General features: G+C 44.7%; 2 protein-coding genes across 7 annotated transcripts in view; one reads left to right on the top strand and one right to left on the bottom strand.

Annotated features, from left to right (window-relative positions):
• Positions 1-25,568, top strand: part of dlg3 (discs, large homolog 3 (Drosophila)) — a 779,594-nt gene that overhangs the window by 712,450 nt on the left and 41,576 nt on the right. For 5 of the 6 annotated variants that reach the window (XM_070882612.1, XM_070882615.1, XM_070882614.1 and 2 more), the window contains 5 exons: positions 4,173-4,349; positions 9,616-9,691; positions 22,398-22,500; positions 24,607-24,648; positions 25,369-25,419. In XM_070882612.1, the coding sequence (XP_070738713.1) occupies positions 4,173-4,349; positions 9,616-9,691; positions 22,398-22,500; positions 24,607-24,648; positions 25,369-25,419 (449 nt within the window). The remainder of the gene's footprint in view (positions 1-4,172; positions 4,350-9,615; positions 9,692-22,397; positions 22,501-24,606; positions 24,649-25,368; positions 25,420-25,568) is intronic. The other variant, XM_070882613.1, reaches the window with a different exon arrangement.
• The window catches only part of tex11 (testis expressed 11), a 454,209-nt gene continuing 430,312 nt past the window's right edge, over positions 1,672-25,568 (bottom strand). Inside the window, exon 30 of the mRNA XM_070882608.1 lies at positions 1,672-1,805. Coding sequence (XP_070738709.1) covers positions 1,794-1,805 — 12 coding nt within the window. The 3' untranslated portion in view covers positions 1,672-1,793. The remainder of the gene's footprint in view (positions 1,806-25,568) is intronic.

Raw genomic sequence — 25,568 nt, 5'->3', positions numbered from 1 at the left:
ACAATTAAGATTTTGCACCCCAGCTGAAAATCGTGGTTTGTGGACTTAAGGAACTTCATTGCTGCAACATAACATATATTGTAATGGTTTTATTTTGGTGGGGTGAGTTTTGTTACTTTGTTGCAGTAAAATTTATGATCCATCCTTTGCCATTGGTGTCTTGTGTATCATTCCAACGTTCACCTGAGATGTGCCTTTATGGGAGCGTGTCCAAAATTAGCTCCATCCCCCAGTTTCCTTCATTTAGGAGAACCAGTCCATTACGAGCTGGTGATGTGCAACTCTTGGTCCGGCTGCATCTCCACGCTGCCTCCCCCGTGGATGGGGTGGCTATCCAATCCCCCGGTGGCCTCACCAGGCTCCTCTTCGTTGTCTCCTCCTCCTGAGGTGAGCATGCAATCCCCACCGGCAATGTCTGGCCCCTCATGATGGCCAAGTTGTGCAACATGCAGCACACCACAATGAATTCAGATACCTGTTGAGTGGAATATTGAAGGCTGCCTTCAGAGCGGTCAAGGCATCGATCTGCCTGTAGGAGATGGCATATGTCTGTCAGCACTTCCTTTCGGAAGTCCAGCCTTCACACGTACTGCTCCTCAGAGAGCTGGAGGTATGAGCGTTGGTGCCTGTAAACCCGTGGAGGGTAAGCCCTCCTCCGCAGACGTCTTCGGTCTCTCCTTATCCATGGGCCGACATGGCCAATAGCACTTCTTCTAGCTATACGCCAACTGGCAATAGCATGAAACACTGTTGAACTAGTAATGCCTCCTTTAAATTCTCTCACCGAAGTTGTAAGGGCACTGTAATGACAGATAAAAATGCCGTTTGCAAGTCTGAGCTTCACGAAGCGTGATGTGCGCAACCGTTGCAGTCAATGTAACCTGCGATGTAGGAGCCTCATCCCTCAATTTAAATACGCTGCCAATACTGCCTGCTGCATCCTGGGAATGCCTGGTTTTTCAGACGTTTCCTGAGGCGTATATTAAATGAGGTGTTGGGCCGAATTTTGCATCCGGGGCGGTGGCGGAACGTTGCACTACGATTGACATCATGATCTCAGTGAAACTAGACGGCGGGACGGTAAGTTTTTGTGCTACCGCAAACCATTGGCTGAATTTGCCGGCCGGATGGTAAAAGCTGGACGCCTAGAAACACCATTTACTGCCCCTCCGGGGTGCAAACTGAGACACAACCAAGCCAAAAAATCCAGCCCTTTGGCATTCTCTACCTCAAAGGGCTGTGGATGCTGAATCGTTGAGTATATTCAAGGCTGAGATAGATAGAATTTGGGGCGAGAAAGTGGAGTTGAGGGCGAAGTCCAGCTATGATCTTATTGAATGGCAGAGCAGGCTCGAGGGGTTGTATGGCCTACTCCTGCTCCTAGTTCTTAGTTCTTTGTACACAAGGTCCCATAAACAGCAATGAGATGACACATTAATTTCAAGAAAAATGTTGGCTAAGATACAGGAAAGAGTCCCTGCTATTTATGTATAGTACCATGGATACAGGCAGACAGCACCGCAGGTTAAAATTTCAACCGAAGAACAGATAAGATAAAATAAAAGTGCTGTTTGTAACATCCTCATTCAAATCCTGCACAAACATTTCAGAAGGTGCAGACATTGTGGAGCCATGTGACATTTAAATAGAACACACCTTGTACTCCATTAGGGAACAGATGAAAGCTCAAACATCGAAAACAGTGTTGTTTTCCAATATGCTGTGCCATGGAATGTGGATCATGGACTCTTCCTCCTGTTCCTCATACTTGATTCATGATCTCAACACTCCCATCAGTGAGATACCTTTAAAGGAACAATGAGAAATCATGAAAAACTATCCAACAACAGACTTGTCAGGCACACATGCCAACAGCCAGTTACATAGTGAGGTTGGCTGAGGTTTGTTAGTGGTCAGTTGGCCACCTTCTTGACTTCAAATGCTGTGTGGCAAGCACAGGATTAAGGTGGGAAACAAAATAAATACCATGTAAAAATTACATTCTGAGCCATCTGGGTAAATACGCTGAGCCACAAAGCAGGAAAGTCCCAAATTCGCTCCTTCTCTCTGCTGAGGTTGTATTGACTAGGATAGTATTCCTTAAATATTGACAATTAAGGTGTTCAAGATGATCAAAGGAGTTGATAGGGTAGATAGAGAGAAACTATTTCCTCTGGTGGGCAATCCAGAGGTCTAGACAGAGAAGATAGAGAGAAACTTCCCATTGACAGAAGGGTCGAGAACCAGGGTATACAGATTTAAGGTGATTAGCAGAAGAACCAAAGACAACATGAGAGAAATCTTTTTTATGCAGCAACTGGTTAGGATCTGGAATTCACGGCATGAAAGGGTGGTGGAGGCAGATTCAGGTGTGGCTTTCAAAACAGAATTGGATAAGTACCTGAAGGAAAACAAATTGCAGGGCTACGGAGGAATGGGCGGTGGAGTGGGACGAGCTGAAGTGCTCTTGTAGAGAGCCGGCATAGGCTCAATGGGCCAAATGGCCTCCTTCTGTGCTGTAACCATTCTATAATTCTAATAAGGGAACATAACCTTAAAATTAGAGCTAGGCCATTCAGTGGTGATGTCAGAAAGCACTTCTTCACACAAAGGGTAGTAGGAATCTGGAAAGAGTAGTAGGAATCTAGAACTCTCTCCCCAAAAAGCTGATGAGGCTAGGTCAGTTGAAAATTTAAAAACTGAATGTGATAGATTTTTATTGGTGGGATAGATAGAGTTAAGATACAGATCAGTCATGATCTAATTGAATGGAGGAACAGGCTCAAGGGGCTGAATGGCCTACTCCTGTTCCGATACTCATATGCGCAATTGTGTATCTGTTGTTTAGTTGTTTATCAGTGTGATTAGTTTAATTAAGTTGCTCGTCTCGCCTTGTAGCAATCTTCAGTGGCGATTCTTGGATATAGGAATAAAAAAATGTCACACTGGTGCAGTGTTGACTGACAGTGTAATGTGTGCTTTACTTTGCATCGTTGTACTGGAGCAGGAGAACAACGGCAGTGAAGAGGGACATCACCAAGATCTAGGTCGGCGATTGGAGTATGGGCAGGTACAGCCGGAGCGGCGATGTCAGGGCGAAGGAGCGGCAAGAGATTGTAGGAGAGGCGTGCGTTTGGGGCCCAGAAAAGGCGAGGGCCATGGGGCAGCACGGTCCAACCCACACTGCAATATATGTGCGCACAAGGTCCATGCAGCAGAGCTGGTCTCCAGTTGTCTTGGTTAATCCTTGCCACTGGACCCAGATCTAGCTCTGTCAAGCCCGTGTGATGGCTGGTGTGCACACGTTAAAAAAAAATCCCCGCACAGGCATCTTCCACCCTTCAAGATTTAGTTCGGGACCTGGAATATTAGATCCTTCATTGAAACACCTGTGAACTTTTTGACGTGGAAGCAAGTCATCCTCGATTCGAGGGACTGCCTAAGAAGAAGAGAAGAGTTGTACTGTACCTGATCTCTCAATGCTTGATGAGGCATAATAGAGGGAGCTTCACTCTGCATCTAACCCATGTTGTATTTGACATGGAAGTGCTTCAGGGATCAATAGGAGTAATTCCGCAATCCAGCACTTCCAGCGAGGAGCTGTGCACATTGGGATTACCTTCTGGAAACTTGCGGAGGCATGTTATAATTTCCAATTCATTTAAATAATGGTTGGAAAATTACATGCCGCATGACGGCTATTTTTTTGTGGTGTGCATCCTGTGACCACCACTCCCTACTCAGAGTACTGAATCAGGGAATCACCACCCATTTTTAGAGGTTTTTCTCTGCATCTTTCTTGTACTGTACGTAACCTTGGAGTGCTTGATACTGGCATGTAGGTTGGAAAGTGCTCCATTACAAGTGTTAATGTCCTTCATCTTTATCATAAAAATTTGCAAAAGAGAAAGATTTAATGCAAATTTTCCCACTCTTGTTCAGATCTTTGGAAGATATGTTGTGTGTGTTTGATCTTTGCCCAGTGAGGACTGGTGCCTACATTTAGTTATTTTTCATTGGGGCTGATATCAGAGTCTGGGGAACCAGTTCCCAGGTCTGTCTTTGTATTATTGCTCTGTATTTGCAGTTGTTATCTCATTGCCCTATAGCTGTTGCATAAATGCTCTCTATCTGTTCTGAGCTCACTATCTCTTGTACTGTTTGTTTTTCAGAGCTCTCTTTGACTATGATAGAACCAAGGACAGCTGTCTGCCGAGTCAAGGGCTGAGTTTCTTGTATGGTGATATTTTACATGTCATTAATGCCTCTGATGATGAATGGTGGCAAGCGCGACTTGTTACACCTCATGGCGAAAGCGAGCAGATTGGTGTCATACCCAGCAAGAAACGGTGAGTAACTCTTATACTGACACATCAGGGAATTGAATCACCCAACTTTTCAATTCACTTTTCGTTTCCAAAAGGACAGAAAAGCCGTTAGATTTGTACATACAACTCAAAACCCTTGACACAATTCCATTCCCTAGCCACTGATTCCATCCACCTCCCTGGCCACTATCTTGGGTTAAACCAGGTTGTTCGTAACTTCAATGTCCTATTTAACCCTAAGCTGAGCTTCCAATCCCATATACACTCCATCACAAAAGGCATGTCTAGTTTCACCTCCATAACATTGCCATCTCTGCCCCTGCCTCCGTCCAGCTGCTGTTGAAACCTTCATCCATGCTTTTGTTACCTCCAGACTTGACTATTCCAGTGTTCTTTGTCAGACCTTTCATCTTCCACCCTTCATAAACTCAAGCTCATCCAAAATTCTGCTGTCTATATTCTAACCCATACCAAGTCCAGCTCATCCCTGTGCTCTCTGACTTACATTGGCACCCAGTCCAGCAACGCCTCAAATTTAAAATTCTCATACATGTTCAAATCCTTCACGGCCTCACCCCTCCCTATCTCTGCACCCTCCTCCAGTCCTATAACCCTCCAAGAACTCTGCATTCAAAAGGCACTATATAAATGCAAGTTGTTGAACTCTGCATTCCTCCAACTCTTATGTATCCCACACTCCCTTCACCTCAGCATTGGCAGCCGGGCCTTAGGCTATCTAGACCCTATGCTCTGCAGTTTTGTCGCTAAATGTCTGCATCTCCTTAAAACCTACCTCTTTAACCAAGCTTTTAGTCACCCCCTCCAATATCTCCCTTTGGCTCAGTCAATTTTTTGTCTGATTATGCTCCTGTAAAGTGGCTTGGGATATTTTCCTATGATAAAGGTGCTACTTAAATGCAAGTTGTTGGTGTTCATTGTTCAATGGATAATGTTTGTTTTTGTGATGTTGGCCTAACAACAGCCAAGTGTATGTGCAATTAATTTTGTGAAAGAAAATAAATTTATATACTACTCTGATGGCACAGAGCCTCGTTGGTGGCATGTGCAGCGTGTAAAATCTGGTGCACCACCCTGTAGTGTACCAAATTCTGCGAGTCACAATTTTTAGGGCAGAAAGGAGAAGGTACCTCAAACAAATACAACCCATATTTAAATAGTAACATTATTCAAATGAAGTCCCACACTAAATTCCATGACATTGGATGAGGCTCTGTGACCATCACACATCTTGTCCATATAAAATAGGTACATATCTGCTCAACTGCCATGGCCAGTTTTGGCCTAATTATTAAAGCATGGTTGTTGTAGTTTCAGATAGTGTTTAAATATAGGGTTTTCTTTAGGTAAGATGCATTTATCTACTTCTGTATTGAACTTCTTGCATACTTTTCTCCCCTGTGTCCTTATGCTTTTATGCTAAGCATTAAATTTGTGGAGCATTGTCAATTGCTGCTGAATTACAGGTTGCAGCTAAGAAAGTTGTGAGGATGGGAACTTTTGGGGCCTTTTCCATTGTGTTGCACTAATCAGCTGAAGAGCAGCTCACAAGCGTGTAAAGTCTTCAAGTTCAAAGACACCTCAGACAGTATATTTACATCTATCAATACCAAAGCACCTGTCTTTACAGACCATTACACTTCGACAGCAGAGATGTCTTTGCCAGCTCTGCTTCACTGCAGAGGCAGTGACTGAGCTAAGCCAACTGCTGCAAATTGACTTACCAACCTCAAGTCTCCTCCCATAGTTCTGAAGGTCAAAACAGCATTGAGCTTTTATGCAACATTTTCTTTCCAGGCCTCCACAGGAGACATTTGCCAGATAAACCAGTCTGCAGTTTATGCCTGTACAGAGCAAATGACTGACGCACATTTGCCAGGCAAAACACCTTTATCGCTTCCCTCGTGGAAAGACGACATGAATCGGAGAGGACAGAGAACTTTTATCACCTGGCAAGCTTTCCAAGAGTTCAGGACATTTTAGATGAAACCCATATAGTTAACAGATTCTTTACATTAACCCTAATGTATACATAAACAGGAAAGCGTACTACTAAAAATGTTCTGGTGGTTTCTGACAACCGAAATGTGATCCTATATATTAATGCCTGTTATCCAGGGAATATCCATGATGCTTTTCTGGTGAAGCTCTCCACTGTACCTGCATTATTTAAAGGACTTAACTGAATGAAGGGAAAGAAGCGGACCCAGAACAGAACCCGATGGGATACCATACCTTCTTACAATCAGCCTGATAAACTGTACTTAACTTCAATTCTGTTTCCTTCCTTCTAACCAGTTTTTAATCCAACTTGCTATCCTCCCCCTAATTCCATACTCCTTAAATTTTCTCAGTCTCCTGTTTATTATTTGTCCGCTCAGTTATATAACTGATCTGTATTCTGTGATTCTTTTTCTGGATCTTCTGTCTCTACGTACAAAAGTTCAGCACCATCTTTGACCTCATACTTGAGGATGTTCTATGTTACAAATTCTGGTCTGCTGTAGAAACCTAGTTGGATTTAGTGGCGCCAGTCGCTCCTATAACCAGCTTGAACCTTGACCTTTATAAGAGCTGACTTGCACTTTCCTATATCTACATAAATGATAGTAAGATCTGCAGATGTAAAAATGGAATCTGAACTGGATATGTGTCTTTTATGTGAGTATTTCTTCAAACTCTCTGCCGAATCAGGTTGACACTAGGTGAGGTGAGGCTTGCTTCAAATCATTAAATTGCTTTACTCCACAATAAGGTGAACATACAGAACATTAGTTATGGTCAAATTGGCAAAACCAACTGGGAACCTCTGACTCATTAGTCTGTTCATCAGTCTTACTCCTTTGTTGAATATTGCAATTGTACTTGCTATCTTCCAATCCTTAGATGCCACTTCATAATCAAGGAGCTCTGAAAATTATCAAACAGAACTTCATTGATTTCCTTTTCTTATTCGCTAAGAATTAAAAAATGTATCCTGTATAATTCAGGAGCATTGTTGATATTGAAACCTCTCAGTTTCTACATAACATTCTTTGCTAACTTCTAGGTGTTGTAGATTATTTACCTATTTATTATAAGACTAGAGTTTGTCTATAGTCTTCCTTTGTGAAAACTGATGTGAAAAATCCATTCAATATATATGCTATATCATGATCATGCCACTTTAACAAGCTACACTTGCACAATTATTACCTCTGCCCACAAAATCATGCCCACCACGCTTTCAGTTGGTGACACAAATCACACTGGGAATGTGCCATACACAATAAAATGAGGGGACCTCTGAAAGATTGGTAAAACCCCCTTTGTACGCCGGAAACATAAAGGGGATGAAATTGGGCTCCTGTTCGCCTGCTGTTAGCACCTCTGGGCAAATGGATTTTCGCCCAGGAGGGTGCGCTAGTGGCTTCCACAAAATTGCATGAGAGTTAGCAGAGGTGCAAAACTGGCACCACCCCGCTCTTGCCATCATCACTCTGTGCTGTGTGCTGTTTTTGCCCCGTGGCAAAAATTGGGCAGCGCCCCTTGAAGTTGCTATGGGCGATGGCAGCGCTAGTTGTTGTGAACCGGGCAGCACTCCGCTCGCGGGGTGGAAATTAAAGGGGAGGTGGACGGTGCCATCTTTTTCTCGCAGCCGACCTTCTGTTCTTCATTTCGCAGGGTCCGTGCCGCAATGGTGCACGGCACTCTGCTTCTGTGCCGGGCTGCGGCCACGGCATCCCGTATCCCCAGTGACCTAGTGGAGGCCCCTTGCCCCATTGCAGAGCTCGCAGCCTGCTCTCCCATTTAATGGAGGAGGTGGTCCCTGTGCTCGCATCTGCGTGCGCTTACTGCCCCAGTACATCCCCCGAGAGGAAGTGGAGCGTCTGACATTGCGTCCGCCAGGCGCAGAAAGTCCCGCCTCGCCTTGGTTCCCCCAAAAGGGACGATACCGAATTTCAACCCCATAATATGACAACCTGCTAATAACAGAATTACAGCCCCTGATTCGAAGATGCTCACAACTCCAGGTTCTTGCTGCCAGTCATCAGGTTAGGTTACTGCTAACATGATTCGAATTATATTGCTAATAAAAAAAAAAAATGGTTAAAATTAGTATTTCTTTTGGACACTGGTGGTGCCACGCCCACAGAAGACAGTGTTTTGATATTTGGTGAGGGCGCCATAATGTTAAGTCTAAAAGATTAATCTGCTTTCAACCATCCTGGGAAAGCATGCCATTGAAATATTTTACTCTGAAAATTAGGCCTCAAGCGTCTGCTTAGCTCAGTTTGTAATGCTGTTAACTGCATCACAGGATTGTGGGTTCAAGCTTCATGCCAGGACTTAAGCACATAATCTAGGCTGAAGAGGCTGCATTGTTGGAGATGGAATATTAAACCAAGGTTCTCTGCCTGTTCAGGTGGATGTTGAAGATCTCATGCCACCATTAAATGAAGTGCGTAGAGTTCATTTCCTGCAACCAACACCACCTAAAACTAATGAACTAGACATGAATCTCATTGCTGTTTCAGGGACCTAGTTTTTGGCAAAATGGCTGTCATGTTTGTCTACATAAGTCACTTCATTGTAAAGTAACTCATTGTATGTAAAGTGCTTTAAGATATTTCTGAAATGTGAGATAAAATGCTTTTTTGTGGCTCATCACTATTGTTAGATTGTTATAAGCAATATGCTTATGATTCAAATGTGCCTCATTTCCCTTCTTTCTATCTTCCTTTCTTCTTTCAACTTTTTCCTTTCCTGTCTTAATTATTTGTTGCCATTTTTTCATATTTTATATTTTATGTCAGTTTTCTTTAAGAAAGGACAGAGTTGTGGGAGTGCTTTCTGTTTATATTTTTAAGTGTTCCCTTATTTTTTTGCTGAGTTGAAGACCATCAAGGACCTTCCTCTGTGCTAGGTCACACCGGTGGTATAAGTTACGAGGAATGTTCCAGGGAGTGAAATCACAAATTCTGGAGTGTCATTTTAGGCTGCCTTAACAGGTCTGCCATTGCAGCAACCCATATTGCAAGGAGGGATATTTGCTTTCCTGTTCATTCTCATCTCGGTCAGGCAGGATAGACAACTCCTTAATCCATATTGGCAGGAGTACTAAAAGTGCAAAGATCCCATGTTACAAGGACTACCTGCTCAGCATTGCATATCTTTCTGTGTATCCTCCTGATACTGGATATAGAGTGCTCCTTGGCCTCAGGGATAATGTCTGGTCAGGTTCCAGTTACTGGTTTCTGACATTTTATTTTGTGTTTTTATTTCTCAGAGTTGAGAAGAAAGAGAGGGCAAGATTAAAAACGGTAAAATTCCACGCCCGGCCTGGAGTCATTGAAATGAAAGGGGTAAGTTTAGCAAAGGACCTGCTGAGAAAAAACTAACATTTGAGAACTATAGCAAGATTGTGACCCTCATTTCTTTCCCCCCCCCACCCCCCCGCAAGATTGTGAGCCTCACCTTCCACTCCTTCCCCCTCTCCATTGCTGTTGTGCCAATCTGTATTCTGTTTAGTACAATAGCATCAAACAATAACTGAAACAGTATTCCCAAAGAGCTATTGATTGTGATAAGGGCACCAGGAGATAAATGTATCTATATGTCCCATTTGATATGGCAAACTCTACTCATATTTTCACAACTTTTTAATATGTAGGAAGGGATCTGAATGTGACATAATGGACATGTGTGGATGCAATGAGCAGAAGTTGGTCACAGAGGATTGGGGCAGTCAAAGGGGCATCTCTGGTGGGTGACCCAATGTCTAACCATCTCTGGTCAATGATCTTGTGGGGCGGTGAGGATGGCATTGACTAGCCCTGTCTGATGCGAGGCGCGGTACTGCTCTGTTCCATCATAATAAAAATACAAAAGCCTTAATTTTCCATTTTAGTGGAGTAACTCCCTGTGTGAATTTTCCATGTGTTGAATTTCACTGATGCTGCTGACGATGCTCCAGGTCGCATTCAATACACAGGTTGCTGCATCATTTCCACAACAAAAATGGGGCAGTCGAGTGCCATTTACCTCCATCACAAGATTGAACTGGGTGGGCAATGGCTAACGAACCTGAGACCTGAAATTCCTCTGAACTCAGACAAGTAATTAAACAATTTGCAATCACTGAAATTGCAACTACAAGTGGAAAAAAAAATGTTCTGTTTCAATATATTGGTATTGAGCTGTTCAGGTCTGTGATACAAGAAATCTCCAGTCCTGTTATCAGTGAAACAGCTGGTGCTCACATTCTCACAATCATTCACTCTCTCTCTCTCACACACATTCATACCCACTCTCACACTTCTTGTCTGACACACACACTCATTCACCCATACTCTTGTATTCACTCACTGATTCTCACACTCACTAACACTAACTCACTCTCATCGACATTCAGCCTTCTCTTGCACTCAGTAATTCTCAGAGTTCCTGGCTCTTTTTTGAACTATTTAGTTACAGCCACAGAGTGAAGAGAGAATCAAGATAAAAAGAAAACACATGGATGCAAAATTGTAATGAGCAGAACTTAAAGTAGTCACAGGGGCAAGGGCAGCCGATGGGATGGGAGAATGCAGCCCTGGACAAAGCGCCTCTGATGGCTAAATGTACTAGCCCTCTCTGGTGGACAATTGCTCTAACCATCTCTAATGGGTGGCCCTGTAGTGTGGTGAGCACAGCATTTGGCCAATCGAGTTCATCTCTCTAGTACTCCAATTCACTCAGTCTAACATCCAACAACATTTTGAATACACTTAATGTTTTTGACTCCACTACCTTACTTGATAGATTACTGCACACATTTTTTCATCTGAGAGTACAGACCTTTTTTCTAAGGCCTGTTTCAAATTTACTTGTCATCAGTTTAAATTTATGTCCTTGTATCCTACTAGCCTGACAGACTGTGATCAATAAAATAACAACTTGCACTTGTATGGCACCTTTAACGCAGTGAAACACAGGCACTACACAAAAAGGGAGGAGAATGAGTATTGAGCAGGCCTTGGGAGAAGGTTCGGGAGTGACTGATAGTGTGATCAAAAAAAATTGGTTTTGAGGTTTTTGAAAGTGCGAAGAGATGTAGTCAGATGGAAAGGTTTAGGAAGAGAATTTCAAAATCCAGGGGCATGATGGCTGAAAGTTCTTCCACTCTTGTTAATCTGGACACTATGCAGGGGGAGGCTGCAGAGGTAGGGTAGAGTGAGGTTGTGGAGAGAACAATTATTTTGAAATTAATACATCGAGGCAGTGATCCAGTGGAGGTTGGTGAGAATAGGTGAGCAGGGCTTAAGTGCAGGATAGGATCCGGGCAACAGTTTTGGATGAGATTACATTTTTGAGGCAGTCAGGTTAAGGTATGCATGCAAGTGGGCAATACTATGAGTTTCTCCAATTAGGACCTACCCCTTGGATATTGTACCATCTTGTAGTGCAGGCAGAAAATTAGTCTTGAGACCCTGTAAGTTGAAGGAGTACATGCATTGTGACACATGTACTCAACTTGACGACCAACCTGTGTGCAAGTGAGAATGCATCATGCAGCTAGGTTATTTTACAATGTTACAATTTTGCAATATACAAAGATCTTTTGAAGATTGATTGTGCAAGGCTTTCAGTTGTACATTGCATCTTGACCGTACACCTTGCTGAGGTATGGGGGTGTTGAGATACAGTAACAGAACTGCAAAGTTTGAGGGGGCTTGTCATGGGGTAGCAGTGGATGTGAAACAGGTGACGGGCAACAGTTTGTATTATGGAATCTTGGGCCATCTACCTAGTATGTGGTGGTGTTGGCTATCTTGCCATATTCCTTACTGCGTTGTCTGCTGCATCTGTTCCCATGTCTTGCAGTACTATAGACAGTGTTGAGTGTGGCCGCCAACTCCTGCCAAGCATGGCTGACTTCTCTGATGAGGGTGTACCGGAGTTCCAAACAGGGCACCACTCCTCACACACACCTCATACAGTAACACAACCACTTCACCAGCCACAAACGGGTCGAGAAGCACCACTCCTCTGCCATTTGCTACAGATTCTGTTTTGTATCTCCATGTTGGCTTTTCTGTTCTTTTGCTCTTGGCTGTCACATCTTCATTCTTTTGCAACCTTTGCAAAGGCTGAAAATGTTGAAAGCATTTTTGAACTTTTAAGAAGCTCAAACATATTTTAATCCCCATGTACATGGCCATTTTAATGTTAGTGGTCACATCCCTTTAACTTCAGGCAGTTAACCTTTAGGGCAGTGTGCTCACAATTTTTTACCATCCTCCATATTATCATGCTCCATCTACAAGGTACCAGCATCTTAAATAGTACTCATGTGCTGAGCTTCCAATATCTAGAAAACCCAGTTGCCGGCTGTTCTGGAATGCACGGATCTCAAAATCAGTCCTGTGTAATGTTTTAGTCCTCATTTCTCTGATCCGTATGAATAGCTAGTGATGACAGAGCTGTGTATGCACAGAGCAGGTTGCTAATAGGGTGTCAGTGGCCTCATTAATTCTAAGCTTGACTGTGTGGTTTCGCAAACCCAGGTTAACATGACCTTTATAAAAGAGAATTGGCTGGGTTTGCACAGAGGAAGTGGTGTAAAGGTTGTCATGACATTCAGTGATAGTTACACTGGCTCCCAGTCCCCAATACCTCACATCCTTATATTTATGTCCTTTCTGGTCTTGGCCCTCCCTATTCCTGTAACCTCCTCCCGTCCCCTAGAATTTACTCCCACTCCCAGAAATCTTTGATCCTCCAATTCTGGCCTCTTGTATCCCCCTCCCTTTGCTCCACCATTGGTGGCTGTGGGGTCAGCTGACTAGGCTCCATACTCTAATTCACTCCCTAAATGCCTATGCCTCTCCATTTCCTTTTAGTCTCTCCTTAAAACTCATCTCTTTGACCAATTTTTTTGAGCAACCCTCCTAATCTCTCTCTTTTTGTCACGGCACCCATTTTTGTCTGATTACGCTTATGTGAAACACCTTGGGATGTTTTTTTACGTTAGAGATGGTATATAAATGCAAGTTGTTGATAATAGTCTTGGGTCACTCTAATCTGTTAGAATATTTATTGTTAATAAGAAAGCTCCTTTAAAACAGCAGCATCACAGATTTACATTCCCAACTGTAAATGGTTTTGTTGCCTGCACATTCCCATCCATCTGATATCTGCTCATGTCTGCATGTCATTTAATATTCATGATTTTCGATTTTGTTCATCATTTGGTATATCAGAATTTGCAGATTTTTAATTGTGATATGCTTTTAATCTAAAGATTTTGCTTCAGTCCAGACCAACTCACTGTAATGTTCACACTGTAAGAAAAAAGGAAAGTAGACCCACCACGGTGGATTTCTTGTTTTTCCCCAGGCCTTGGGGAAGCAGGGGTGGACGAGTTAGCACTTCATGGAGCTGTTAGTACTGTGTGTAGGATATACTGCTGAGAGTCAGTATAGGAGAATGTACATATAAAGGGTTGTTGCTACTAGCTGGCTGGGTGTTTTCAGGGAATGTTGGTCATGTCTAGGGTGCACTCCTCACAGCTGGCACTGTGTGGATGGATGTATTCCTCAGGGGTGTTGATACTATCTGGGCGGGGGTTTGGGATTGTACTTCTCCGATATTATTAGTACTGTCTGGGGGAGGGGACTTTTCAGGTAATGGGGTATGGGCTCCTCAGTTTGTGTTGGTACTATCTGACCAGGTGTACTTCCTCAGGGGGTGTTGGCACTGGGTTGGGGAGAAACTACTGAGACATCTTTGTTTGTCACCGCTGCTGCTCTAGGTCTGGTAATTCATAGTTAATGGCCCAGAAATCCCGGCCTCCCTGGGTCCGTACGGAGTGGGTACGGACCCGGGAAGGCATCACAAAAGCCGGTTTTCAGCGCACAATGCGCATACGCTGAAAACCTGCTTTTTCAATAAGCTTGACAGGTCCTCCGCATCTTGGGAGCGAGGACATTTGCACGGGCAAGATTGCAGTATTTACGCATATCTTGTCCAGCAAATATCCTGAAAACTCTTGCGCCTGATAAAAACAGGCGCATAGCCTACTTTTATAGGTGTAAGAGTGGTAAAGCACACAAAAACATAATAAAATAAAAAAATTTTAAACACAGCTTATATAAAACCATAATTTAAAAAAAACTTATAAAAAATATATATTTTTCTGATTTAAAAAAAGACATAACTTTAATAGAAACATAGAAATTTACAGCGCAGAAGGAATCCAGCCCATCGTGTCCACGCCGGCCGACAAAGAGCCACACGGCCCTTGGTCAGCAGCCCTAAAGGTTACACATAAACCTATGAACAATGAAGGAAAGGCAAAGAGCACCCAGCCCAACCAATCCGCCTCACCACAACTGCGACACCCCTTATACTAAAACATTCTACATTTCACCTCAACTGGAGCCATGTGATCTCCTGGGAGAGGCAAAAACCAGATAAAAACTCAGGCCAATTTAAGGAGAGAAAATCTGGGAAAATTCCTCTCTGACCCGTCCAGGAGATCACCCTGGCCATATTCTATTCCCTGCAGTATTTACCATTATATCTGCTCGGTCCAACAAACAACAAAAGGTCATCCAGTCTAATCCCAATTACCAGCTCTAGGTCCGTAACTCTGCAGGTTGCTGCACTTTAAGTGCCCATTCAACCATCTCTTAAAAGTGGTGAGGGTTTCTGCATCCACCATTCTTCCAGGCAGCGAGTTCTAGATCCCCACAACCCTCTGCGTAAAGAAGCCCCCCCACCTCAAATCCCTTCTAAACCTTCCACAAACCACCTTAAAACTATGCCCCCTCGTAATAGACCCCTCCACCAATGGAAATAGGCCCTATGTCCAGGCACTTCAATATTTTGTACACCTCAATGAGGTCTCCTCTCAACCTCCTTTGTTCCAATGAGAACAAACCCAGTCTATCCAATCTGTCCTCATAAATAAGATTCTCCATTCCAAGCAGCATCCTAGTAAATCTCCTCTGCACCCTCTCTAGTGCAATCACGTCCTTCCTTTAATACGGTGACCAAAACTGCACGCAATACTCCAGCTGTGGCCAAAGTATTATACAATTTAAGCATAACATCCCTGCTCTTATATTCTCTGCCTCGGCCAATAAAGGCAAGCTTTCCGTATGCCTTTTTAACCACCTTATCCACCTGGCCTGTTACTTTCAGGGATCTGTGGACAAGCATCCTTTGTTCATCTACACTATTAAGTGGCCTACCGCTTAATGTGTTTAACCTTTCCTTATTAGCCCTCCCAAAGTGCATTACCTAACACTTCTTTGAATTAAATTCCATTTGCCACTGCTCTACTCACCTGACCAGTAGATTGATATCCTCCTGCAGCCCGTGACTTTTCTCTTCATTATTAACTACACAGCCAATTTTAGTGTCGTCTGCAAACTTCTTAATCATACTCCCTATATTCAAATCTAAATCGTTGATATATACCACAAAAAGCAAGGGTCCCAGTACTGAGACCTGCGGAACCCCACTGGAAACATCCTTCCAGTCACAAAAACATCCATCAATCATGACTCTTTGCTTCCTACCTCCAAGCTAATTTTGGATCCAACTTGACACTTTGCCCTGTATTCCATGGGCTTTAACCTTCATGATCATTCTACCATGTGGGACCTTTTCAAATGCTTTGCTAAAGTCCATATATACTACATCATACGCACTACCCTCATCGATCCTCTTGGTTACCTCCTCAAAAAATTCAATCGGGTTAGTCCAGACACGATCTTCCCTTAACAAATCCGTGCTGACTGTCCCTAATTAATTCTTGCCTTTCCAAATGCAGATTTATCCTGTCTTTCAGGATTTTTTCCAATAATTTTCCCGCCACTGAGGTTAGGCTGACAGGCCTGTAATTACTCGGCCTATCCCTTTCTCCCTTCTTAAACAAGGGTATTAGATTAGCAGTCCTCCAATCCTCCGGCACCATGCCCGGATCCAGAGACAACAGGAAAATGATGATCAAGGCCTTTGCTATTTCCTCTTTTACTTCGCTCAACAGCCTGAGATGCATTTCATCTGGGCCTGGGGACTTATCTACTTTCAAAGCTGCTAAACCCCTTAATACTTCCTCTCTCACTATATTTATTTCATCCAGAATATCTCACACTTCCTCGCTAGCAGTATCTGCATTGCCCCTTTCCTTTGTAAAAACAGATGCAAAGTATTCCTTAAGAACCCTCCCAACATCTTCCGCCTCCACACAAAGATTACCCTCATGGTCTCGAATAGGCCCTACCCTTTCTTTAGTTACCCTCTTACTCTTAATCTATTTAAAGAACATCTTAGGGTTTTCCTTAATTTTACTGGCCAAGAATTTCTCCTGCTCTTTCTTAGCATTCCTAATATCCTTTTTAATTTTGCTTCGTAACTTTCTATATTCCTCTAAAGATTCTATAGTATTTAGCCGTTGATATATGATATAAGCGTCCCTATTTTTCTTAATCCTCCCCCTGTAAGTCCCCAGACATCCAAGGGGCTCTAGAATTATTTTTCCCAGCCTTTTTCTTTAAGGGCACATGTTTGGCCTGAGCCTTCCGGATCTCCTCCTTAAATGCCTCCCACTGTTCCAACACTGATTTACCCACAAGTAGCTGTTTCCAGTCCACCATGGCCAAATCACTCCTTAACTTAGCAAAATTAGCTTTCCTCCAATTCGGAACTTTTATTCCAGGCCTATTCTTGTCCTTATCCATAACCAACTTGAATCTGACTGAATTATGGTCAATGGCACCCAAGTGCTCTCCCACTAATACCCCTTCGACCTGCCCAGCTTCATTCTCCAAAACTAAATCCAAGACCGTCCCCTCTCGTGTTGGGCTTGCTACATACTGACTAAAAAAGTTCTCTTGAATGCATTTCAAGAATTCCGCACCCTCTATACTCTTCACACTAAATTTGTCCCAATCAATATTTGGATAGTTAAAATCCCCTACTATTACTACCCTATGGTTTTTGGACTTCACAGCAATTTGCCTACATATTTGCTCCTCTATCTACCTCCCATTGTTTGGGGGTTTATAATACACGCCCAGCAGTGTGATCGCCTCTTTTTTATTTTTCAATTCGACCCATATTACCTAATTTGATGATCCCTCTAACATATCATCCCTCCTCACTGCTGTAATATTTTATTTAATCAGTACCGCAATCTCCCCCTCCCCCCCCCACCCCGCTTTTTACCCCCCTCTCTATCTTGTCTAAAAATCTTGTAGCCTGGAATATTGATCTGCCAAACCTGCCCCTCTTTCAGCTATGTTTCTGCAATGGCTATAATGTCATACTCCCAAGTGTCTACCTGTGCTCTTAGCTCATCCGCCTTATTCGCTATACTCCTTGCATTAAAGTGCTATTCAGCACAGGAAGACCTCCTTGCTTACTACATACTCTGTTTCCTCTGTCTTAAAGATTCACTTTCTAGATTCTTGCTATCCAATTTCAGCTTTACTTCTTTTTGAATTCATTCTCAGGTTCTCATCCCCCTGCCAAGCTCGGTTAAACTCTCCCCAACAGCACTAGCAAAACTCCCCGAGAGGATATTGGTCCCGGCGCTGTTGAGGTGCAACCCGTCCGGGTTGTACAGGTCCCATCTCCCCAGAAGCGGTCCCAATGCCTCAAGAATTTAATGCCCTTCCTCCTACACCAACTTTCCAGCCACGTGTTCATCCTCTCTATCCTTTTATTCTTATACTCATTAGCACGTGGCACTGGTAGTAACCCGGAGATTACTACCTTTGAAGACCTACCCTTTAATTTTCTTCCTCGTTCCCTAAATTCTTCCTGTAGGGCCTCATCCTTTATTTTACTGATGTCGTTGGTCCCGATATGGACCATGACCTCTAGCTGTTTACCCTCCCCCCCCCCCCACCAGAATGCCCTGCGTCAGCTCTGTGACATCCTTAACCCTGGCACCAGTCAGGCACAAAAACCATTCGGGAGTCATGTCTATGGCGACAGAGACGCCTGTCTGTTCCCCTAACTATAGAATCCCCTATCACTAAGGCTCTTTTGTTCTTTGTCCCTTCCCCCTGTGCAGCTGAGCCACCCGTGGTGCCTTGGAATTAGCTCTGGCTGCACTCCCCAGAGGCACCATCATCCTTACCAATACTCAGAAGTGAATATTGGTTTGAAAGTGAGATGGACTCACGGGGGGACTCCTGCGCTACCTGCCTAGCACAATTACTACGTCTGGTGGTCACCCACTTCCCCTCTACCTGCACACTTTTAAGCTGCAGGGTGAGCACCTCCTGAAACGTGCTGTCCACATAGTTCCCAGCCTCGTGGATGCACCTTATTGACTCCACCCGCTGTTCCAGCTCCGAAACGCGGAGCTCGAGCACTTGAAGCTGGAGACATGCAGCACCTGTACACAGGGTTGTCTGGGCTGCGCGAAACGTCCAGGACGTCCCACATGCTGCAGGATGTGCACTCCATGGGACTGAGTTGCACTTCCATCGCTCTAGTTAACCTTATCTAGTTTAAAATCTACTGAAAAGAAATAGAGAAAAGAGAGCTACTTACCAGCTCACCTCACCGACCTCCGAACTCCCGGCTCGCCGACCTCACAGGGCCTACCGACTCGCCGACCTCAGGGCCTACCGACTCGCCGACCTCACAGGGCCTACCGACTCGCCGACCTCACAGGGCCTACCGACTCGCCGACCTCACAGGGCCTACCGACTCGCCGACCTCACAGGGCCTACCGACTCGCCGACCTCACAGGGCCTACTGACTCACCGACCTCACAGGGCCTACCGACTCGCCGACCTCACAGGGCCTACCGACTCGCCGACCTCAGGGCCTACCGACTCGCCGACCTGCCATTAAATTAATGTTAAAAATGTATTTTTTCTATTTTTTATTAATATTTTGGGTATTTAGGGGAGTTTATCAATCATAATAATGGGAACTCCAACTTACAGAGTTCCCATTATTGTGAATGAGAAAATACTTTACCTGGATTGGTTGCCCAGAGCCATGTGACTGCAACTCCAGCTTACGGACGTCCCGACATGCATGCGCTCCGACGCGCAGTGAGTGAAGTTCTGATCGGGATCTCTCGTGGGCGCAGCAGGTTCAGGTAAGTACGCATCTTTTTTCCCTATTTCAGTCGATTGCCCGCGGGAAGCAGCCAACCGGGATTTCTAGGCAAATGTTACTACTTGGGATCTGCACTGGATTTCCTGAGTTTCCTGTCTCTTAAGTTCCAGCACTTCAATCCCAGTGCTACTCCTGTTACTAGTGTTTAGCTTCAGCCAAGAGGGGAGGAAAAGACTGAAAGAGAGCCTTTGTCTTGTGTGACTTCAGTTTCTATTGTGGCCTTGGTGGGAGTTGGGGAGAGGGATTCAAACTAAACAGAACGGGAAAGATTGAAATTAGCCTTCACAGTTCTTCTCTTAAATTTGCTCAGAGTTACCAGCATGTTCGCTACAGTATTACCTCAATGGCTGAAACCTGAGATTGGTCTGGGATAGTTTCATTTGTTACTTTTTTCCTATAATGTTATCATTTCAAACATTTCCCTTTAAATCTTGTAAACATGGTGATGCAGTGACTGTAACATCTGAAGTAAAAACGTATCCATCACTGGATGTCCCCTGTAAATGTCAACTTTTATTAACTAACACTGGGGTCTCTGAATCAAGTTAGTGCGCTCCCAGGCGGGGATCTCTGCACAAACAGACAGTGAGAGCCTCCATGCAATCAGTTTCAGCATGTTAGTAAAGAACATGACTTCTGCTTTGCGAGCCGAGTTTTAACAGCTTGAAGACTACTTTCAGCAATTGAGTGCTCTCTATTGTGATTTCCTTGTAATTACCCCAGATGCATATAAATATTGTATGTGCCACTACTATTCTAGAGATAAGTTTGAGAGTCTGCACTGGTGACTGGGAGCCTTACCCTACCGTAGGTGCATTTGGCAATTTAGGCACAGGTAGCAATTTGGGCATGAACAATACTCATTTTCTGACTATAGTTAGAAAATTCTGGACAGTGCATACTGAAATTTCTAGTATGCACTGCCACTTGGCAAGGCTATCTGTTGCCAGCGTGAACTCTTAAAATCGCCCATAAATTCCAGTCCTGATAGACAGACAAGCACCTAAATCACAATATCAGGAAGCAGATATTCACTACACAGTCCCTGAATTGTTGACGTGTGCAAACATCCCAAGCAGTAAATAGGCACATGCAATTTCAGTGCAGTCCAAGCATTCAACTGAGATGCAGCATGTCAGAAATATAGAGTGTACTTAGCCAGGAGTTAATCACTACCCCAGTGCTGTTAGACAGCCTAGAGTATCAACAGGTAATGAGGAATACTGGTTTAATAAAACAAAGTGACTATTTGTACTGTGCTTTTTCTATCGAGTCCCCGCCCCCAATGCCTCTGGAAGTGCCGGAACCGGAAGAGCAGCCCCAAACTGGAATCACTCCGACCACGTGTGCTGCTGATCTTCCGAGAACCTGCCGACGGACCAAGACGGGTGGACAGAGGGACGGCCGTGCGGGAAGAGTAGCGGCTGGGCGGGCAGAGAGGCAGGCGGGCGGGCAGAGGGATGGCCGGGCGCAGGGGAAGAGAGAGAGAGAGAGATAAGCCGCTGAGTCGCGGTGGTTGACAAGGGTGGGGGAGTTAGAGCTTGGGGGAGAGAGAGAGAGAGAGAGAGCTTGGGGGGGGGGGGCAAGAGTGAGGTTGGGAGGGGTGGGGGGAGAGTGAGCTTGGGAGGGGTGGGAGGAGAGTGAGCTTGGGAGGGGTGGGGGGAGCGAGAGCTTGCGGGGGCTGGGGAGGGGGGGAGAGAGAGAGGGCTTGTTGGTAGGGGGGGGGAAGAGAGAGAGCGAGCTTGTGGGGAGAGAGACACACAGCTTGTGGGGGGAGGGGGAGACCGAGATCGCATTGGGGGGGGCAGGGAGAGGGATCGCGTTGGGGGGGGGGCAGGGAGAGGGATCTCGTTTGGGGGGGTGGGGGGGGGAAGAGAGAGTTTTGGCCCGGCAGGGGGTGGTGGGGGGGCGGGGTGGAGAGAAAGCCTGGTGGGGAGGAAGGGAGCGAGCATGAGGGGGGGGGGGTGTGGGTGGGGAAGGGAGAGCTTGGGTGGGGGGGGCGGAGAGTGAGCTTGGGGGGGGGGGGGGAGGGGGGAAGAGAGTGAGCTTTGGGGGGGTGGGAGAGAGAGAGCGAACTTTGGGCGGGGGGAGAGAGTGAGCTTGGGGGGGAGGTGGGGAGGAGGGTGAGCGAGCTGGGGGGGGTGGCGGGGAGCTGGGAGGGTGGGGAGGAGAGCGAGCTTGGTGGGGGGGAGGAGAGAGGGAGAGAGAGAGCTTGGGGTGGAGAGAGAGCAAGAGCTTGGGGGGATGGAGAGAGAGAGCTGGGGGGGGGATTGGGGGGAGAGGTAGTGAGAGTCGGGGTGGGGGGAAAAGAGAGACTGGGTGGGGGATCGGAGGGGAGAGAGATTCTTCCAATCCAGAAGTCATGATACTGTCGCAATTCACTTCATACCAAATAAACCTGTTAACAATTCCCACACAATGCCCCATCTATGGGTGGGGGAGAGGGGCGGGGGTGTTCATGCACTTGCGCTGGGGCAAGGGACTTTTGTTGGGGGGAGGCAGTACTTGCGCTGGGGTAAGGGACTTCGGCTGGCACTTGGCTTCTGGGGAGATCTATCCTCTGTGGCATCTGGGAGTCAAAGTGGATTGAGTTTACAATTTGAGAATTTGGGCTGGGCAAGTTCCAGTTACACATTCCACAGAAACATCAGGGTGTGGCTTATCCTCCAAGGGGACCAATCAGTGACAAGGGGCGGCCATTAATACAGTACAAATAAACATGTCCTGAATAAAACTCAGCTGTCTGGCTATATTACACTTGGGAATTTGGCTGCTTATTCAAAGGAGATGCCTCAGACAGTCCAAAAGTCAAAATACCCTTGTATCTGGAGGGTTTGCTCACCATGTCACTGCTGATCCACATTTACAACGTGTTTTGCATGAATGAAACATCCATTTGTCCTTCTGTGTCCTCCATCCTCTTCTCCTTCACAGTCATCCAGAGCCAAGCGTAAAAAGAGCTTCCTCTTATCTCGAAAGCTTACATTCTACAAGAGCAAAGAGAATATTGTGCAGGAGCACACAGGTGATCATGACCGTAAGTAACTGTAGACTTACGTGAAGTCTGGTCAGAGGGAATAGCGTGCTATAAACACTAACTCAGTGTGGTGCAAACACTAACATGCCTGCACTATGGTTCCAATGTTCCAAACAGCTTTCCTTGGACTGTACCAAACGGGGCCCCAGCAGTTCTAGACTTAAGTATAATTTCATTACATACAACAGTGAGCAGAGTGAGACCTGATGTTCGCTGTCTATGTTCACAGAATTAACAATTTTAGGCTCTAATTCTTTAAACAAAGTTACCAAAATTTAGCAGCGTGTACACAATATCATGTCTGCCCAATCTGATTCAGCACCTAATACACTCAATGCAATTTCAATTTAACAGCCGTACAATTCTAATTGAATACTCCATGGCCACGATGTTGTGGAGCAGTTAAAACCACTGGAATCCTTGTCACTAGCTGCAGTGGCCCCGACAGCTGCCTCTATTCTGCTCTATCACTGTGCAGTAGTCCAGCTGCTAATTCACTGCTTTCCTCTGTTTCTATATCTCTTGTTTCTGTATTATTTCTAAATTTTTGCTGTCCGGTGGTTGGATCCAGGAGTTCCCTGGATTGAGTGATGACTATTACGGGATGAAGAACCTGAGTAAGTGAGAGACTAACATTTGTGAATGTAAAAATCACAAATATCTGCGTTTGAACATCTGTTCTAATACAACCTTTAATTTCCTCGTTTCCACTGTCACCTCAAGTAATCTTATTAAGTCCCAGTGTCACAAGTCCATTTTTGGACCACTTATTCAGGGCTTCCTCATGTAATCTCCAATATGTCAACCCAGTGTTGTAAATTAAAGTCACTTACAAGTTGATATTTTTGCTGTTCAATCGTACAATAAATGATCAGATTGAACACTTACATACGTAAGTAATTTTACACAATCTAAATCACATAACCGATAACTTACACTTATGTCACAAAACTATAACGTGCTTGGTTTAATTGACAGTTAAAATGTATAAATGGTTTGTGCCTAAGTGAGAGGTTTTTCTTAAAGTTTATATTGTATATGATTTATAAAAGAGAATTGAAAACGGATCAGGAGTCACTTTCTCGTTTTACAGACATCCTTGTTGATAGGCTCCTAACGATCTTAAGTTACACAGCAGAGAGGCCCATTGGGTGCTGCATTTCTGCTCCATCAGGGCAATATGCCTGAAATCAATAGTCCGATTTAGCAGTATCCATTTGATCTTTTCTCTATCAAATCTTTGCTGCTTGTTCCAATACTCCGCTGGGGGGGTTTAAGAGATGTTCTTCAAGGATCAACACATTTTAGGGGTATTTTCAGCAGCATACTTAGGGTATCAATCCCTCAGTACTTTCCGATATTAGCTCTCCCATAAAAGGAACTGCTTAAATCTCTTGATTTGCCTGATTCCACCCCATTGAGCTTTGCTGCTGTGGGTTATTACATCACTTGCACACTGTATATAACTAGCTAACTCACACTTAATCATCTATCGGTGTATAATAAATCCCCATTTTCTTATTTTGGATCCTTTCTCTCAGTTTCTCGATCTCACCTCTGCCAGATTTTCCCAGGCAGAACAGATGGGCCGAGCTGGTGAAGGTGTGCTGGATGAGTCAGAGTCAGGCAGTGCACAGGTGGCTGAATGTGAACTTTGCTTTCCTATAGGAACAGTCACTGCTGCACTAGCCAAACCTGACACGTTACTGTAGGGAAGATGTATAGGAAGAAATTAATTTTTTTCTGAGTGTGGAGGACACCACAGGACAAGCTCAGCATTCTGCATTAGACTACCAACCTACAGGAATGGAGTGGTATGCTGCCATGTCCTCACCTTGGCAATCACGGATAGTGGCTGGGAATACCCTGCTAGAATCACATCTCACAGGGGGCAACATATAGTTTTGTAGCAAACAGAAAATCTAATGAGAATCTTTGATCAGCATGTTTCTCCAAACCTAGTTGAAAATATTCAGTGTTGGGAATGTGCAGGAAGTTACTGTGCCAGTACATTGTAATCAGAATTACATTACAAAGGACAGTCGGCCCATCTGTTGTTTGCTCCTTTATAACCTGAAACTCTGGCACCTTGCTTCTTTTTTGCAGAGTGTATGACGTCCAACACCAGTGACAGTGAAAGCAGCTCCAGTAAGTAACCCCTTCGGGTTCCTTCATTTATTTTTCTTCTCCCTTTGCAGGTCGTTTGTCTCCACAGGTCCTGTCCTCAGATGGGACAGACAGTTGAGAACATTGACCACCAGCACAGCCTTATTATGAGGCCACCACCACATTCAACCGTTTTATGGTTGGAGAGAGAATCAGGACCCCAGCCCTAATCACCCTGATTAGGGCTAAAGAAAAAATTGGAACCCCAAACTCTACTCACTGATGCCAGGGCTGGAGAGAGTTGGGGCCTTCAGCTTCATTCTCATCCAGGTGAATGGAACAGTTGACCTGGACCATTTATTTTGTTGCATTTCCCTAGAAATGAGGAAGACAGTCTGGACTGTTCACCCCCACATATTCTGTGCTGGGATGGACAGTCTGGTCCTGAAATTCACAAAGATGCAGTTCATTGTTGCTTTTTATTTGCTCCAGCCCCAATTTGCCATAACATGGGACACTCACCTGTAGAATTGATACCTTCATTCAAATGATGAACTCTCACGATCACTGACTGACACATAATTTTTCTTGTATTCCAATTATTTCTCGAGATGAATACCTGGAGATTAGATTTAAGCAAGTGCTGGCAGACAGTACAGGAAATAGATGACGGGGAGGGGGAGGTGCAGGAGGAGGATGATGACGAATTGATGAAGATGATTTCAGCTGTTAGTAATGTTTTTCTATTTTCCTCCTTCATAGAGGGTCAGGATGATACTGTTCTATCCTATGAAGCAGTGACACGCCTGGAGAGTAAGTAGATGTTTTCAAACCTTTCTGTCTTTGCAGAAAGTTGTAATATTGTGTCTCGAAAGGGGACTGGAATTAATTGGATAGCTCTACCAAAGAGCCAGCACAAGCATGATGAGCCAGATGGCCTCCTGTATCATTCTATGAAATCC

The sequence above is a fragment of the Pristiophorus japonicus genome, chromosome 6 (assembly GCF_044704955.1).
Source record: "Pristiophorus japonicus isolate sPriJap1 chromosome 6, sPriJap1.hap1, whole genome shotgun sequence".
NCBI lineage: Eukaryota > Metazoa > Chordata > Chondrichthyes > Pristiophoridae > Pristiophorus > Pristiophorus japonicus.
The sequence above is the reverse complement of the archived record's forward strand: the minus strand, read 5'-3'. Positions and strand labels throughout refer to the sequence as shown.